This window comes from Trachinotus anak, unplaced genomic scaffold (assembly GCF_046630095.1).
Source record: "Trachinotus anak isolate AG129_WGS33_773 ecotype Australia unplaced genomic scaffold, CSIRO_AGI_Tana_v1 ptg000025l, whole genome shotgun sequence".
Lineage (NCBI taxonomy): Eukaryota > Metazoa > Chordata > Actinopteri > Carangiformes > Carangidae > Trachinotus > Trachinotus anak.
The window spans coordinates 10,248,400-10,267,825 of NW_027273876.1; the positions used below are offsets into that span (position 1 = coordinate 10,248,400).

The 19,426-nt window shown below is 38.8% G+C and overlaps 1 protein-coding gene across 1 annotated transcript in view; it reads left to right on the forward strand.

The window, feature by feature from the left end:
• Nucleotides 1-17,046, forward strand: part of atrnl1b (attractin-like 1b) — a 61,623-nt gene extending 44,577 nt beyond the window's left edge. Inside the window, exons 27-29 of the mRNA XM_071462140.1 lie at nucleotides 7,673-7,780; nucleotides 14,860-14,974; nucleotides 15,075-17,046. Of these exons, the coding sequence (XP_071318241.1) occupies nucleotides 7,673-7,780; nucleotides 14,860-14,974; nucleotides 15,075-15,199 (348 nt within the window). The 3' untranslated portion in view covers nucleotides 15,200-17,046. The remainder of the gene's footprint in view (nucleotides 1-7,672; nucleotides 7,781-14,859; nucleotides 14,975-15,074) is intronic.
• Nucleotides 17,047-19,426: the final 2,380 nt, after the last annotated feature.

Genomic DNA, 19,426 nt, shown 5'->3' on the forward strand with positions numbered 1-19,426 from the left:
TTGGATATTAAGCTTCTCGGTACGTGGCCTTTTATTAACTCCGCCAATTCAAAGAAAAAAAAAAAAAAAAAAAAAAAGAAAAATCGTGAGTAAAAATCACACCTCAAGGTTCCTGTTGTGGCATTTTCAGGTGCCCTACTTTTGAAGAAACATTGTAAAGAGAAGCTGTGTGTTGGTAACCTTTTCCTGAAAGCTGTGACTGCCTAGAGGGGGCAAGTAGTCTTTCAGTGTAATTATTTGTAGAGATTATTACTGAAGTAGTTATGGTTTTTTTTTTTTGTTTTTTTTTTTTATTGCCAGAGTAAAAGGGTTTTATGTTTACTAGTTGAGAAATAAGCACTGTAGTAATGTCTAAGAAAGAACTAAGTCAGCTCCTAATAATAGCTTTTTATGCTGACCCAGACCTGTTTGCTCCTATCACCACTACATGTAATGATAACACAATTACTAATTTAGGATAATAGTATATAATATAATTTCTCATTACATGTAGCTAAACTAAAACTGTTCTCACTTCTGTTTAATATGTTTATTCAATTATTAAAGAGATACTGGGCATTAATAATATTAGTCTCCATTTAAAGTAGACACTCATCTTTAGATACATAATGAATAAAAATGCAAAATAGCATTCCATTAGATTTTGATGAGCTACTTTATCTGCACCAGATGACGTAACTGCTTAAAGTACAATAGCTGTATGTTGTATAAAGAATTCGGTCACACAGTTACTAATGTGACGTTATAATCAGAAGAGTTTCAGTGGAATTTGTGATTGCTCACTTGTGTTGAGACAGTACCAAGTCTTGTATGATATTAGATCAATGATTCGGTCCTTGTGTCGTCGGTGAACTGATTGGCTCTTCACTGAACACCGTGTCCATTTAATTTGAAAAAGCTTGTCAATAGCCCTGCACTTATGGCCTTACTTGTCCAAATAAGCGAGGGGAGGATTCGGGCTGGGGTCCATCTAATGCTCGCAAGCCCCCATCTGACATAAGGACACGGACTGAATGAGTCTTAATGAGGCTTACAATAATGACGCTCTGATCCAGCCAAGTGGCATATGGATATCTGATACTGATTGAACTTTTCAATATTTTTTTTATTGGCTTTCTGCGTTAGCACTTCTGTTTATCTTAGATTTCCAAAGCAATGTGTTTATCATAAGCTGGTATTTCTACATGATGTAGGGTTTTTTCCAGAAACACATTTGACTGTATGTAGTTTTGAAAAGTAGTGGTGAATGGAGACTAGAACAGCAATCACCAACACAGAAACCACAAAGAGGAGAATTCTTTTTAATGCCTGGCATTGACTTAATCTTACAAAGCTGATCTTTTACCACACTAATGTACTAATTGGATGAGGGCTTTCTTTTTTAGTTGCGAGTTGAAAGGATGTGGTTTCAAAGGTGCAGCTGTTGTGTGTGTCTGTGAATCATTTCAGTTGAGGATAGGTGACGAGACTTGGATCCCGAGTCGGGGACAAAGCAATGAAAAGACAACAGCTGTAAATGCCACGGAGGAGGACGAGGGCTGACCTCTTTGAAGCTACCTGTGGGGGGAACAGGAGGGAGGGGGCGTTGACATTTCACACGACTGTGGCACGGAGATGTTTTACACACAAACATGTGGATGTATCTAATTCTCTCTCCCTTTATCTCTCTCGCACACTTACACAAATACACCCGGAGACGCACCTCATAGACACTTGCAAAGTAGCATATACACTAACCAGTGTGTAGAGCAGTAATGTTTTACTGGCACTCTTAAAGCACTTAAAACTGTTATTGAACAGCGGTTACCATAAAAAGCACCATTATTATTTTCAGCTTGTTTTAAGGGCGCCATTTATGAAGTCCACCAGTAACTAATTAGCATCTGTTTATTAAAAGCTATCATCAGCTCATAGAGGTTGCCCCGGCCATGACGCTGCTAATAGCTGTGACCAGTTTGTGACTGATGACTTAAACCTGCCCGCTGTGTCAGCTGAGGACAAGATCTTGTTGGATGTAAATGCTAAGAGCAGGGGCTCCTAGCATTGGACCGGACTGAAATATCTCAAAAACTGTCGGATGGATTGCCATGAAATTTTTTTTACAGACATTCATGGATCCCAGAGGATGAATCCCTCTGACTTCTCCTCTAGCACCACCAACTGATCAGAAATTGCTGTTTTTTGGCAAAACATTGCAACATCTACTACATTTATCCCCATGAAATTTCATGGATCTCAGATGATATATCCTAATAAGTAACACACTAAACTCAGATGGTTAACATGGTCAACACTTGAGCTACATTACATCAGCATGTTAGCATTTTTATTACCAGCATGATAGGATACTGACACTAGCATTTCGCTCACTGTGTCTGGTACAGATTCACAGAGCTGTTAGCATAACAGTCCTGCATTAAAACAGAGCAGGGGGGTGTGTTGGTGGGGGCATATTGCTCCATGACATGAAATATGATCCAGGAAGTCCAGTCTGAGTAATAGGTCCATGAGTTTGAAAGCTTATCAGACACCAAAAGACTGCATAGCCGAGATCGAATTTTTTACCACTCTGGGAAATTATCATGACAACACTCATTTAAACTTTTGTTGTGACAGTTCTGAGTTAAACAGAGAAATACACTGTTCACATTACAGTGTAATTTACTGAGATAATGTGTTTCCAGGTATCTGATTGACCAATGCAGCAGATTCTTACCGGATCATGTTGCATTGCTGTCTGAGCCAGATTTTTCTCCGGAAGACCTGTATTTTTTTTTGCCCTCTGTATTTGTACCCCTCCTGCACTGCCAGGCTGGCCTCATTCAATTAAATGAGAGAGTTGCATTTTTTTCACACAGAGCTAAAGTCGGTCTGACCACAGCCTCGTCAAAGATGCTACTCGTATGTGCTGGCCGCATGAGCCTTTGCGGAACACTCAACCACTGTAATCACACCCACTCTGATTAAGACAGCTGCTGTTTGCACTGACAGATCTTGAAAGGAGCACATTACGAACCACATAATTCTCACGTGTCCTCTGCAGACTTGGCACAGTCTCACACTCTGCTCTTCCCATGAAGAGCTCAATCAGCAGTCATCGATTGCTATAATAAGATTATCCTACTCTAAAGCCCCTGGTCACCTTGATTGCCCTGCGTTTGGTTTAAAGTTTGGATTCTAATAATTTCCTCTAAAGCTAAAGATGACGAAGCATAACTATGATTAGGAGTTCAAATCAGGTTATAGCTTACCCTTGGAAGCTGTCCGGCTAATGAGTAAAACAGAACTTTAGAAATTCAACAAGGTAAAATTTAATGAAATTTTTATGTTAGAGTTTAACCTTATTACTTTACACAATCAAAATAATAGCTATTGTTCAAATTCTGTAATGAGTTCTTGGCGCTTCAGCCTACACACAACCCCTCAGCCCCACGGACATCATATCACAGTGGTACTGTATGTATGCAGCGGCACTCTGCTAGACTGCTAGATCTTCATCTAGTGATTATCAGTCCATTAATCACAGTGTGTGTGTAGATTGTGAAATCATGCATCAACAAACAGAATGTAAAATGAAATTGTCAAAAAAAAAGAGAAACTGTTGTATTTCATTTTATGTTGCTTTTATTGATGTATTTTGAAGGACAGCGCCTTTAGGTACAGCCGGTGATCTTTGAAAAGGACAAAGTGACCTGCTTAGGTGTAGAGTGTGCTCGGAGGCGGGATGACACCTGCCCTTTCATGGAGTCCAATGAAGGGAGCAAAATGCTGTATTCACAAGACAGATAATTCATGCGCTCACTTGCCAAATTAATCAAGCTGCAAAGCAATGTGCTGCATGCCCACCCTTATCATAGCCGTGAATGGCTCCAGCTTGTATTCTTGACAAAATCAGTCATTGCACAAACGTTAATTGGTTTTACAGAGTTCACTCTTGCCTTTTGTCACTAACTTGGTATTCATTTCTAGAATCTCCCTGGTATTGTGCCGGCCCTTTGATGATTGTATTCCCAGCACATTTTAGATGCCGGACACAGAGCAAAGCACGAGCAGGCACTTTGCTTCTGCGCTCTTCATATGCTTTTGTTGCTTTAAATGAATTCAGCAACATGATAAATAACATTACTGCTATCTGACATTTAGGATGTATGGTGCTGGATTTGCAGCTGTTGTGTTGGAAACCGTAATAAGCCGTGAGCTGTTTTCTTGTTTTGCAACAACCCTGCCGGGGCCCTCCATTCTGCTTTTATCTTTTCGAAAAGGGCAAAACTTCTTATTGTGACCTGTGGTGGCCCAGCAGCTCAAGTCTATAGGTTTGGTGCTGGTTTGATGTTTAATAGCAGAGATATACAACAATCTGACATGGTCCCTCAGATTTAAAGTTTAAAAATCTGAGCTGCAAAAGGAAAAATCAATCTGTTGATCAATCTCAATTTCGTATGGCCATTGTTGTTTTTTTTTTTTTTTCCCCTCAGTTTTTCCTCCCTTAGGGAATGTTTTCAGAGTGATTCAACAAAGCGGCGCTTACACAGAACTGATGTGAACTTTCCTCTCATTCACTCCCCATCAGTGTGTCTGTACAACAGTGAAGGTTTGTCAGTAAAGTAATGGTTGAGTGTTGGAAATGCTTCAGAGTGGGCTGCGTCGACACAAATAACACATTATTTATAATTCACAGAGCCTACAAAATGCACTGATGTTATTTTGTAATGTGTCATATTATTAACCTTGTTTTAAATTTTTGTTGCTTTTATGTGATAGACACATTAGAGAGGGGGAAAACTGGGCATTTGACAAATATGTTACACAACCCCGGCTGATGAAGTGTGGTGTGCATATGGGCCACCCAAAAACATAATCAATAAGGAACTGTCCAAAGTGAATGCAATTTGTAATCAATAAGATAAATATCACTCTTATATATTAAGTAGAAAATAAAAATGAAATTAATTTCATTTCATTCTTTTTGTCACTTCAAGTGTTTTTCAAACAGCTCAGAAAGCGTATATAAAAGCAATATAAAACACTGAGTATTTGAGAACATAATGTTCTGTGTGTTTTTGTTGCCTGTGTGTGGTCTTTTTTTTAAATTGAATCTCTACGTAAAGTCTCTGATGATTAAGGCTCTGCTTGAAGAACTGCCTGTTCCAGTCTCAGTAATGAGTCACTGTTGGCTCCCAAATATCTAATAAAGGTTTTTGACATTGACAGTTGAATAACACCATTTCCATTATTTTTAATATTTTCCTGTGTACACACTCAACGGTGAACAGAGCTCTGACATACTTCTCTAAACCTGTCACTTAGATGAGGTCCTTTATACCCTGAGATGTTGATTAAAAGCGTTTTATACAGAATTTTTTTTTTTTAATTGTTCGTTTGTACAATGCTATCAACCTCTCCAGACCTCATCTGAATTTTTGCCCATTAATAGCCAGACTAATGAATACTAATTATATTCAGAGGGAGTTAGGGTGGGGGGTCTGGACACAAGAATCTCAGGGTTCATTGCTACACCAAGGACAAATTCCTATTCAGGAAGAGACCACCAGAAAATTCAGTGATGTCATACAGTTGACCCAAACAGGCACATCGTTTTATTAAAGGGATAATGTGAGATAATTGGAAAGTCAAGTGTAGCAAGTGGGCTTGAAAAATTATGGATTTTCTGCTTCTTTTATATCTTCTGTTTTATCACTAGGCAGCAAAATGAATACTTAGATTTGTAGCATTTAATTGAACTTGTATTTGAGATTCGTTCTTTTCTGGACAACTGGCCATCCACAGAGTTACTGTTGCCAGGAGGAGTACAATTAGGAAACTATTTCATCAAGATTATTTCATTCGTCAGCCTGTCTGCCTGCTTTGCTTACGCTCTTGGTGTGTTGACGGGCTTGTAAGCAGATATACTAACATTCGCAGCTTAGGTTTCAGTCAGAGTTTACTCCACATTTGGTCTCGTGTTTTTGGTTTTGGAAAGGTTTTCAAAAATAATAATATATAAAAAATAAAAAGATGCCACCCTCATTCTTACTATGGCTCCATGTATAACACTTCAGCACGTGGAGGAATCCATATCTTGACATGCCTGCCATGTCTAGTTATGGATATGAAGTTATGGTTGCACAGTTGCTCTTGGGATGGGATGGGAATAATAAATAATCAATGTAAAGTGTTACTATTTCAACTACTTCTGTTAGCTATTTTTATTTGCCCCTCATTTTAAAAACTTTTTCTTTTGCATGAAATTGTTTGTATGTTTGTGCACGTGTGGAGTAATATTTACTGAACTAAAGAGAGGTGCAGAGGAAGGGCAGGTTATGAGGCCAATCATCACAGGCGCTGGATGTGCTTAGTAATCTGAAGCACAATTAGATCTTAATGCAGCACACTTAAGCTCATCACAAATCCAATACCAATCAGTGATGTCCTTGGTGCGAAAATGGCGGCCTGTTTAAGATATTGATCAGACACTGCGTTGCTGATGAAAGTGTGGCGCAAGTTGTTTTACAATATTGATTAGTGGAGAACAAGGGAAGCTGTTTTCTGCAGAAATGGTGTCACTCTGAACCTAACTTCAGCACTTCAATGTGCAGTCTTTGAGAGATGTGATGGTTTACTACGGAAACCAAATGACAGCATTTGTATTTGTAGTCGTGTCATATTACTGTAGTTCTTTTCAAAATTATGTGGAATATTTTGTTACCACATGTATGTGAATGGGATTGACATGATATTTTATATTGCAAAAAATGTATAAAAGATCTTTGGATTCCATTCAAATGTGTTTATTATAATATATTATAATATAAAAACAAAATGAAAAATCATACAACTGGAAATCTTCAAATAATGCTTGGTTGCAAAATGCTTCCCCAAGTCCTCGGGGCATGGATGCTTATAGATAGTCTTTCATAGTTTCCTCTTTGATATCTGCTATTGATTTTTAGCTTCATACTGTAATAGCCCTAGGGTTTTACTGTGCATGAACAGTTTTTTTTCTATTCCTCATTCTTCCTCATTCTTAAACCCCTTGAAGTACATTATAGAGTCATTCATGGCATCTTATAACAAACAAGAGATCCCACCACAGTTCTAGTATTATATAACACATTCTACAGATATTACAGCTGTATATTGTACAACATCATTTATAATCATTACAATACTGAATATTGATGGATCAATATATGTTTTTTTTGTATTTGTTCATCCTGATTTTTTTTTCCCACATTGTACTCAAGTCATAGTACACTGTAACCTCAGTTGATTTAGTTAGATTACAACTATTTCAGTGTTGAGAAAATATACACATTTCTATAATATGTAGTAATGAGCTTGTTTTAAAGGGTTGGATCTAATGCAATAACCCACAGTCAATGTTTTGCTGTTTTCTTTGAATGATAGTGACTTCCTTTAAGTTCCTCATTATTAAGTGCTAAAATTCAAAATTGTTGTGTTTTTTTTTTTTTTGTCTTTTCACCACTATCAGAAATCCAATGTGTTTTAGAGTTTTTATATATATGATGTATATTACACAAAAATGTGTTTGTATTTCTACATTATTATTGCAGTAGAGCATATTTCCCAAATTCCTTTCCATTTCTATCTATTATTGGATTACACTGTATCCAATGTGTTGCTCATCTGTCATCTGTGTTTGATTTTACAGCAACTGATGAGAGAGCGTCAGCAGATGGCCAGTCGTCCATTTGCCTCAGTTGCAGTTGCACTGGACGCCAGGGGAGAACAAACAGAACTGTTGCAGCCTGTGGTTGATGTGAGTCCTACTTGTTCACTTACGTACACACACACGCACACACACACAGGAACCTTAATATATACATTTCTTTGATTTTGATTACTGTAATGTCATGTTCCCAATTTCCACCATCAAAGCACCAAAACGGTTGACTCTATAACCCCTCATTATGTCATCTTTGCAGTGGCATCTGATACTAGCTGCTGACGCACTGAATATCACATAGTTTTGTAATGCTACATAATTAGACCTTATTGTGCAGTCCTCAACCAGCTCATGCCCTCTACTTGCAATATGTCAGCCTTTTATCCACTCCCAACATCAATAAGAAATCTGTCAATGATGGTCCTGTCTTCCCACGTCCCTCGTCTTTATGAGTTGCCCCCTGCAATCAGGGCTGAAGACTTGCTGACATTTTTCAATGGCTTTTCAGAGAAATGTCTTTTATGTGAAATAAGGTCATGATGCCAAGATTTTTTAAGATTTATATGGATTTTTCAAGGGTTTTTTTCCCCCTTAAGTGATAGATTTTTATGGTGGTGTCAATCTTGTAGCAAAGAAAAGATGGTCACTACTTTGAAAAGCATCACGGAACTGAAAAGGGATTGCTCTGATATTAACATAATCACATCAGGGCAGTTCTTGGAACATTTTATTATTGTTCTTTGTCCTACATGTGTTTTTCAATACATCTTTTCATTTTACCAAATGTATCCACTTGGGTTGTTTACTGGGAATAGGCTGCATGGTGTTTTTGTACTTAAAGTTTGATTAATTTGTTATAATACGTAAGATGCTCATAGGCTTTGGCACGTATTAATTATTTTGTACTGTCCAGGTGCTCCTACTCCTCTTTATTCCTAAGATGTGATGTGAAAGCCTCCCACGTAAACAGAAAGTAGAGAAGAAGTCTGGCAATAATTACAGTCTGGGGCTCAGTGCCACATGGGATAAAAGCTTAGTTTAAACCAATATGGAGAGCCACATCCTCAAATTGACATCGGACAACCAACAGTGTTTTCTCAGCCAGGGCCGTCTGTGGTTCACCTGCTGCTGAGAGAAATAAAATCACTGTAGCAACCACCAAAGAGGCACTACATTAGCTATTAGTGAAGCGCTGAGTGGTACTCACTGTGCATTACGGTATTGTGAAGGGCAACGTAAAGAGTGGAAAAACAATGTTTCTTAGCTGTCTGAGTGCACTTTATTGGGGTACTTTTAAAGCAGCGAGGTGTAGTCTGAGCCTGAATGGTACTAGAAACCACTGTTTTGCCTTGATTTAAGGAAACTGTTAATTACATACTTGCCAGTCAGACACAACTTATTTAATAATTTATTCCAGTCCTCCCTTTCCTGCACAAAAAAACAAAGAGAATGTTCTTGTTATAAAGTATGTTAAGGAAGTCTCTTTGCATACACTAGAGATTATTGGTTGGAAAAATGTCCGAAGCTGTTCTGGAAATGATAACTGGAAAAAAAAACACATCTCCAGCCTCCTGTTTCTCGACCCTTTCAAGATGCAGAGTGAACCTCTGAATGCTTGACTTTCAGTTTCACTTAGATGTCCATACAGCTTTTAAAAAAGTTACTATATAAGTATAGCTGCAGAAAGCACTTGAGAACTTTGAAAACAATTTACATGCCTGTGTCCTAAATTGATATGTATGCAGAATACTTTACAGTAGCACCTAAATCATAAACTACATTGTAAATGCAGCATACAATGGTACAAGCAACATTTTTATTTATTTTTACAGCACATATTATGATGACAGTCTTCATGGTAAATCTATCATGCATCTAATTCACCACTAAATGTTTTATGATTGACCTCTTACATGCCAAAATTTCCAAGTTACCTGTAGTGGCATAGAAATGTCTCAAATGACATTCAGTTTATATATTAATCTTTTTTTTTATCTCTTAAAGCAATTTTCATCAAGGAGCTATGCCTGAAATATATTATATATTTGTATATATATTTTTTATATGGAAGAACATTATTGTATTCGGCTATAGCACATCGTGGCTTTTTAAATATATCACTGTATTTCGGACTCATTTCTTGAGAAAAGGCCAAAGCCACATGGTTTCAAATGTGCAAATGCATATGTTGGACCAAGTACAACTCCATCACATGCCCTGCTACCAGCTGAAGGTGAACCATATGATAAAAGCGTAATTCTCTTTTATAGAGGTTAATTGATCAGCATCTGGCGCCACTTAGCTGTTGGAAGTGTTTGTTGATGTCAGAGAGGACACTGATGCAACGCAAGCATCACTGGTTTCCAGCTCTGTTTGTACGTCAGACGCACTCATTCACTGATTTAAGGCATGCAGGACAGGTCCGATTGGAAATCTGAGGTTTGCTTAAAAAGTTTATTGCAACCTGTAAAAGACACCAGACACAGAAGGGCTGCAGTGGCAGAACTACCCCTCATGCCCTCTCTGACACATGAAAACATTTGAGACCCAATTCTCTGACTGTGCTGTCAACACTGATCTCACTGCATTAGTTAGTACCAGCTCGCTGGCACTAAATCTTTGCAGAAACTCCAGCTGGTCTGAGAGAAAATTATAACAGCCTTTGTGCCCATTTCCTCCATTTTTTTTGGTTGGTTTAAGCCCCCAAGAGATGGGCATTGCTTTTAGTGACCAAGATGTCAGCAGCTGTTGGACAGAGAGCCAATCGGGCCCCAACACTGCAGACCCAGGGCCTCGATGTCACAGATGTCTCTATTCACTGTGGCCAGCATTCAACATATGGAACCACTAACAGACAGCGAGTGTGATGGATGACACCTGTCAGCAGGGGGGAAAGGAAAGGAGATATGTAGTGTGTGTGTCTCTCTATGTGTGTATGCATGTTTATGCGCTTGGATGGTTATGAATGACCATAATACAGTCCTCACACTTGATTAATGCATAGTAGAAATGCAGGCTGAATAAACCTTCTTTGGAAGATATGAAAATGGACTGTTTGTAAAAAGCCTTGACAGAAAAAGCATGTTATGATTGAAATGAAATGGAACGAGTTATTAATGTTTTTATTTTCCTCTGCATTGTCGGAATACTTGTGATGCCAGACTAATAGAAGCATTTCACAGAGAAAATGAGAGAGAGCAAGAAGAAAAGAGGTGGTTTATCTTTGCTATTATTACTGTTTTCATACAAAAAACTTGTTATTTATGCCATTATCGCAAAAATCATTGCAGTGGTGTGACAGTGTTTATGTAGTTCTATGTAGTTCCAGAAAATACACAACAAACAATGTAATGTGACGTCATTGTTACTTGGACATGACCTTGCCAGTAATGATACCATCATTTATACTGATACAAATACTAGCGATATTATTAACGTTAAGTAAAATGTGAAAATTAACAAATATTTCCAGATTAACAGCGCAGTACGGCAGTGTAAATGGAACCCAACAGTCACAACTGAGCTGATGGTGGTATTACTGTACAGGATATTTAAAGGAGCTATTTGCAAGTTTTGCTGTTGCTACATAACCAACAACTGGTTACTTAACAGTCTTGCCCAGAGCTTCAGCCATCATTGCGTTTACAAGACAAGAGTTTATAATACGCCCTCTGAGCTACAGTGACTCGGTAACCGGGCAAGGGCTAGCTGGTTAGCCAGGGTTTTGCTGAGCAAGACGGGTAAGTAAACAGCTTTTGATGCTAATGTTGGCTACATAGCAATCGCTAAAGTTACAAATAGCTCCTTTAATATGTACAGTGTATAGTACAGCAGATGTATTTGGACTGGCAGTGCAGACAAGATGTGTAAGACAAGGGTCCTTTAATGTAGACAAAATGTCACCAAAATTGCAGCCAATCCATCAAGTAGATGCTGAGATATTTCACATGATCAGTGAAATCTGTGAACTGCAGGAAAAGTTGGGGGGGGGGGGGGCCAAAGAAGGACCAGAGTGGCGGACCAACAAACTGCTATTTTGCATCTTATGATGACCTTGTGCTGATTAATGCAAAGACTTAAGTCAGTATTTCCACATGACACCTTAGAAACTTAGTCTTAGAAACAGTTTTGTCTCAGTGTTACTAATTTGATTGGAACAGCTGTAATGATGTTTCACCCAGTGATCCATGTAAGTAGTAGTGGAATCTGCTTTAGTCAAAGTTCAACTTAGGTTAAATTAGCTCCCTTGCATGAATGTAGCTCATGTAAGCTATTCATTAGGAGAATCACTTGAATGGTCATGAAATAGCTGGCAATTTAATTGCCCTCGTGTGTCAGCTGTAGATAGACCTAGTATGTGCCTCTCGATCATGCGTGTACCCGGACAGATGCATGAGAATGTGTTCGGATCATCTGCCATAATTGGGTTTAGTAAATGCCTGCAGTGCAGAAATATGTCTTTTGTGTGCAGTGTGAGTCTTGTGTTTGAAATTGAATTTTAGCCTCCTTAGATTTGCTGAAACATGGTGCTAATGAAGGTCTGGGGTCATTCAGAGCATTAGATTTAGTATCTTGTAGTTGTAGATTAGAGGCAACTAGACCAGATGTGCAGTCTTGAAGATACTTGAGGCCTCCCGAAGTAATGAATGTACCCTGGTTATCGTTACAGTTGATCCAGGGTTGCATTTAAATTGGTACACACTATATTTTTTATGAAACACAGAGAAAGGATGACGGAAATCAGTTTAATCACTGATTAACAATTAGAGTTTTTGTCGGTCCTGTTTAGTAGACTTTCTGTTTGTTATTGTGGTCTACCCGTCCATTTTCTTTTTTAATTTCTTCACCTTTGTCCTGCTCTCCAGTCTCCTCATCTTTCTGTCCCTCTCTATTAGTTCCAGTTGATTAATACTACAGACAAATGGGAAAGAGGCTGAGCCAATGTTGACAGCAATTCATAACCTTAGGAAATTATTTGAATTCTGCATAGAGGGCTCTCTTTTGATGAAGGACAAATCCAGTACCTCTTAGAATCAACCTTTCAAAAGCATATTTGTCAAAGTTTTCCATATTTGTACGTAAAAAGGTGTCAAATACTGAGCTGAAATGCCAATACAATAGCCGGTGCATGTATAATTGGAATACAATGATAGATTATCACATTACTGACCATACTTGTTTTTTTGGTACCACTCTCACTTGATCTTTTAAGTTTTCAAGACATTTGACATTTCATTTTGACATGTAGCTGATTTATAATATTTTTGGGTAGACCAGATAGGAGATCATTACAGTAGTCAAGCCTGCTGGACAGCATGCATCCGTTTCTGGTCCCTCAGAAAGAGAAGTGGTCACACTTAAAAAATATTTTTAGGGTGAATTTTCAGCAGATTAGGTCACAAGTCCTACATGAGCTTAAAAGTTAAGCTCTGAATCAAAGATCAAAGTGTTTTGCTTACTGGCTTGGGGCAAGGCTAAGAGAATTTAATTCCTCTCTCTGAGCTTTAGAACCAATGATTAAAATTTCAGATTTGTCCTGGTTGAGTTGTAAAAGTTTTATGACATCCAGACAATAATAACTAAAATACATTTAAAAAGCTAATCAATTGGTCTTGTGTGTTCAAGAGACACGGCAACATAAAGTTGCATGTCATCAGCATAACTATGGAAGCAGATCCTGTGTCTCCTGATGACATTACAGGGGGCAACATATATAGTTTAAAAAGAAGTGGCCCTAAAACCAACCCTTGGGGAACGCCACATTATTTTGGAGGTCTTGGAGAAGTTGTTATTGATTTCACCAAGTGACTCTCTGCTAGAAAGATAAGGACAACTGGTTGTAAACGGTTCCCAATAGCCCAACGTGGTCCCTCGGTCTCCTTAAAAGAATTTTGTGATCAGCTATACCAAAGGCAGCACTTAGATCAAGTAGTAGCAACACTGAAGGCTTATTTGCATCTAAATGTATCCTAATGTCATTGACCACTTTTACTAGGGCTGTCTCACTGGTATAATTTTCCAGAGAGCCAGACCGAAACATTTCCAACATATTGTTTGAGTCAATAAAATTGATTAATTGAATGTACGTTAGTTTTTCAAAAAATCTTACTTGAAAATGGAAGTTTGGAGATTGGTCTGTAGTTGCTGAGGGATCAAAAGTACTTTTTTTTTGAAATGTCAAACTTAAGGGGCAGTTGCACAGGAAATTACACTGCATGCTGCACAGGTAACAGGATTGCACTTATCGTGAAAGGACTCCACACAAAAAGTGCCAAACAGCACTTTGACATTTATTTATATGAGAGTTTTATATATCATCATAATTTTTCATTTGATGGCTATAACAAATCTGCATCTAACCTGCTCACTGTATCTGTTGTGTTTAGGATGCTGTATATATTCAGCATATCAAGGCTTTTAATGCTCGTTCAAAATACACAAGTGAGCACCAGTGTTTTGTTTTTGCTGTTTGCGCAGAGTAAAAAAATACAACAATACAAATTACTGCAGCCCGCTGCTGATTCTCTCATGTTTTAATGCATGTGCTTGTGCATCCACATTTTTCTCCTGTTTCACTGCCTCTTTCATCTCCATTTTAGATTCAGGCAGACACAAAGGGGGGGGGGGGCCAGTTCTATTCAGACGTTTTATTATTCCCCAATTTCTATCCCCTCATCCAAGCCATGCTGTGAAACCCTTGACATTCATTATCAGGATGACATGTTTTTCACGCTTGAGACGAGCAGTTTTGGCCATTAACTCTGAGGGTAGGTCATTGCGTCAACACGTGGACTGTCTGACAGGGACACGCTCAAGTGTTTTTTGTTGTGTGACCAATCAAACCATTTGTCTCAGGAGGAGGGCGTCTCGTCTTAAATGCAGCAACTCCAGCTGCTAATAACAGCGACCACTAGCCTGCTGATCCCAGAAAAAAATTCAGAATCACACATGCCATTACAGAAAACAGCTGTCAAGATTTTGCAAGTGTGACTGTCATATCACTTTGATTTGAGCTTGATAAAGCTGGTCCTGGGTTCTTGTACCGATAGTCAATTAAGTACTTTTTAATACAGTCTGTCTTCAACATTTCCTCACAAATGACTATTTTGGGTTATTCTTTTTATAGTAGTGTTAAAATTTTTTTTTTTTTTTCTCTCTACCTCTCTTTTCAGGGTGTCCCAAAACCTGTTGCAATGGAGCCATGTTCAGGAGGGAAAGCTGCTGTGTTGACGGTCCTCGTGCGTCTGCCCTCCGGGACCTCAGGCTTACCTCCACCAGGACAGTCAGGTAAGGTGGCATCTGTAACATCTGGGACCTGGTTTGTGGAAATTGCCTGTTTTTCACCACTTTCATGTTTTTCTTGCTTTTTTCCCCCCACCTTCTTCAGGACTCATCGTTGCCAGTGCACTGATAGACATTTCACAGCAGAAACCAACAGATTTTAAGGACAAGTCCCAGGCTTTAAAGAACCGAAAAGCCCTTCCTCCTGCACACCAAGGCACGTGTGTCTGAGTCTCAACCCCTCAATCCATTGGGTTCCTCTTTTATACCATCCGAGGTGATATGAAGGTCCCAGTTGGAAACCTTTCCAGAGAGGAGAGATGGGTACATGTAGAAGATTCCATTTGGCTGCTACCACTGAAGTTTTAACGTCCCAAGAGCACAACCCTTGTTACCTTTCTCTCCCGTTTGCTCTGTTCTGCATACGTCGACCTCAGAAATCCTCCTTCAACCTCTGCAACAGCATCCTCCACCTACTGGGCTCTAACCTCTTCCCTTTAGCTTGGAAAAAACTCGCCTGATCAGCAACATCAGAGACAGATGAATTGACAGGATCTGCACCTATTGAAACTTCAGTCATGAATATTTTTGGACACCTTATCATCCATTTGCTCAGCATGAGGAATAAGCAAAGGTGTCTGTACATTAGGTTATATCAAAGTTGAACTGATTTCCCTCACACCGTGTTGGAAAGAAAAACAGACTGAATTCAGAATGGCTGGTAGATATCCAGCACATGCTGCCTATGGGTTTTTTCTTTTTCTCTTTGCTTGCCAACAAGTGGTATTCTATGGTGCTAAAGCATTTTGTTTTTATGACAAGCCTGACTCTGAACTCAGTCTTTGCTGTATAGACTGAATTCATTCTGCCTTTCTTTTTCTTTTTCTTTTTTTGTGGGGAAGCTATGCGCTAGGTAGGCCAGGACTCTTTTTCACACCCAATGACCACATGATAGTGTTTGGACAACTAGAGTATTTTGTCAACACCACTTCCACCAACTCCCATTACTGACCTGTTTTAGCATTTCCTGTACATAATGCACCATCCACCCAGCTGAAGCTAAAGTCTGTATTTTCTGTGGAATACATGTACAAATGCTGCAGAGACATGAGACTGCAATCACTACCGGCGGCATGTGGGTGGAGACTGCAAAGCCGGAAGAGGCACGAACAAATCATCAGCCGTCAAAGTAAAGCATGGAAAGTTAAGAAAAGTTAGATGCGTTTTATTAGAAAACTGGAAAGTTTCATTCATTTTTTTTTTTTTTTCCAGTGTGCTCACTGTTGGAAGAAGTTACATAATGAAGAGAAACACTGAAGTTCTGGTAAATCCTTTACTGTAGTCTGTAGTTGTATCATTTTGCTGTGCAACTTGGTCATGAGGCTTTTGAACTGGCTCTTGGATTGATGTGGTGGGCAGATGCCATTTAGGAGAAAGACATCTGCTTATCAAAGTTAGACCAGGGACATCGTGCTCCTCTGGCTGTTTTTTTAGTTTTTTTAAGAGTTCTCTGAAGCTATGACGTTATTTCCATCTTTCAGTACGAGGAGTTACGTTATCTTTTATAATGCCTTGGCTTTCCATGAACTCCTACGGAGGGGGGGCATGTTGACCTGCAGAATTTTCAAAGCTGTCGACCATTTTTAGCCCCGACTCCATCCTGAGCTGTACAGTGTCTTGTTGGAACAAATGTGAGTCTTTGTCACTCTTATCTCTTGAGATTTCATGTGCGTGTCAGGTTTTTATGACAGAATGGCAAGAGATTATCTTTTATTTTAGGCCTTGTCACCTGTTACTATTATATCTATGATAAATTGTAAGTCTTTTGCTACACTTGTGAAAAGAGCATTTCTGTTAATATTTTTGTTTTGATATTTAACAGATTCCTGTGTAATAGCGCATTTAACTTGATTTTATTCTTGACTTAAATCAGTTGTTTTAATGTCAATTCTTTTTGAATTGTGCATCTTTAAGGACTTTATGGGCATTGTTTTGCTTTTTGTTGCAAAGTGGTCATTATGATGCATTTCATAAGGATAGTATGCCAGCTAATGTGTTTCTTTTTTTTTTTTGTTGTTTGTAGAGTAATCCTATAACAGTGTCATTACACAGGAATCAGGGTCTCACTGTACCGTGAAAAAAAAGATGAGAAGCTGCATATCAGTAATCTTCAGTGTATTTTAAAGATGGACAACATGCCAGAAAATAAAAAAACAAAAAAAAAAAACAGACCTGAAAATCATTTGTGCATTTGAGTCTTTTCACATTGTATTTATAGTACAGACATTGAATTCTACAGTGCATTTCCGGTCTTTCCTCTGCTTCTTTCTCTCTGTCTGGAGCTGACTGCCTCTGTAGCTTAAACATCCAATTTGTAATTGCATTCTGGTGCCCGCTGTTCAACAGTGGTTGATTGCCTCAGCTAAAGATAATTATTCCCTCTGAAAGTGACTGAGAGAGAAACCAAAAACCAGACTTGAATTTTGGTGTATTTGCAAGTGCAAGTTCATTTATTTATTTTTTATTTTGGATGCAGATGAAGTACACACGAGCAATTGATAATGAAAAGCTTTTTTTTTTCAGTATTTGGGAAAGGTCAAATGGAAATGAAAGAAAAAGCCAAACACCCAACATAACTTTTGGAGCAGATGTTTCCATATTTTATTTTTTCAAAAATAACATAATCATGACTTATTGTTTAGGAACTTGTAAAAAGCTTGCAAAAAAAGGCAATGTGCAAAATAAAACTAATAATAAAAAGAAACAAAGAAGAAAATAACATTTATTTGAATTTTACCTTCAAGGTTCATCTCAAGCTAACAATTTAACAAATATGAATTAGCGTTGGCATCAGCTTGAAATTAAAAGGGTTGCCCTTCAATGTTCTATCAGCTGTCAGGGTGGTGTTAAAGTGCGCCCTCTTTCACATCAATGGTTTGCGTTTGAACAAGGATGTAAAGAAAGGGGATGCAGCCTGCCAAAGAGCTACTCTGGATAATCCTCACTTATACCCAACAGTATATTTATTAGCTGCAGGCGCTTATAGAGAAAAGCCATTAGTACTCTGAAGGAGTACCCACCATGTGGGTTATTGTTATGCTATTGATGGCAGGAAACCTGACAAGATAAACCCATTTACTAACCCTAAATGTGAAGGGCACGTGTATAATGTACTTGTTCTTTATGGTTTTCTCCTCATATTTCAGATTTTATACTATGTCCCTCTCAGACCAGTGTTTTCACCAGGATTGCATGCTGCAAAGTCTTTGTTAACTCTCCAATACCAAGCGTGCACTTTGAACACAGTGCTTTTTGACCTGTACTCAACCCCTGTCTGTTCAAAGACAATCTACGTGCCCTGTGTGCACCTTCAGCGCACACGTTAACAGGGAGGTGACAGCTCTGGAGGTGACGGCTGATCTTAAACCATCACTGTGCTTTGCAATTTTGTTGTGTTTGTGACAGTCAGTTGAACGCGTGAAGTTCTGTATGACTCCCATAAATCCTCTCCTGCTGTTTCAGTGATGCGGACAACAAACGCGATGAAATGTTTTCAAAATAGGCCCTCCGCTGCAATCTTTTGCCTTTTGTACAGCCGCCAGTATAGGCACGTAATTTAACATAGATGGGTGCAAAAATCTTCAGATCACGAGTGAGGCTTTTTTGCCAGGCTGACATAGCTCATACATTTTTTTTAAGTACATGAGTGAAACTGGCTGCCAGAGCAAACTGTCCGTAAATATAAAACCCAACATTGGTTTCAAGAGGTATTGTCTCTGCAATACGATTTCTTCTCACCAAATTCCCATGTCTTTTCTGAGGTTTGTCTGTGCTTAACATGTGTATTGGAATATATTTTCTACTGGTATTTCCTTTGATTGTTGTCCTCTGTCCATTTGATGACCACCAGCTGCAGAAGAGGCCCAGGTCCAACACATCATGCATTACCTGCTTCTTCCAGCAAAAAACGTATTTTGGAAAAGGCGGAATATGTTATTCCGATGATGGTCCCACAGTGTGAGTCAGTGGGGTTTCATCGATCTCCTTTTAGAGTGAGGAGTTTCCCAGCAGTTGCGAGAGTGCTTACCTCCACTTTGCTGGATGAAGATCTTGCAGATATCCAATGCAACGCACACTGGAAAGCTTTAAAGTTGTTTACTTTTAAATGCATGTGTGGGTTTTCTGGACGTGCTCTTTTTAGACAGTGTGAGTACAATTATACAGTGTAAACCACTAATAGCTACATATGAACACAGTGTCTGACAAATGTCCAGGGAGCCACTGGAATCTGAGGCCTTTTGAGGAAACAGGCTGTCGGCTTTTCCAAGGTGTGACTAGCTGTTATTTTTCAAAATGACAGTTAGGCAAACAGAGGTCATTGCTAAGCACTGGGGAGGCATGTGCTGAAAATATTCAGAGTGACTGCTGTGCTGAACCGGAGGCACTGCTGGTGAGCTC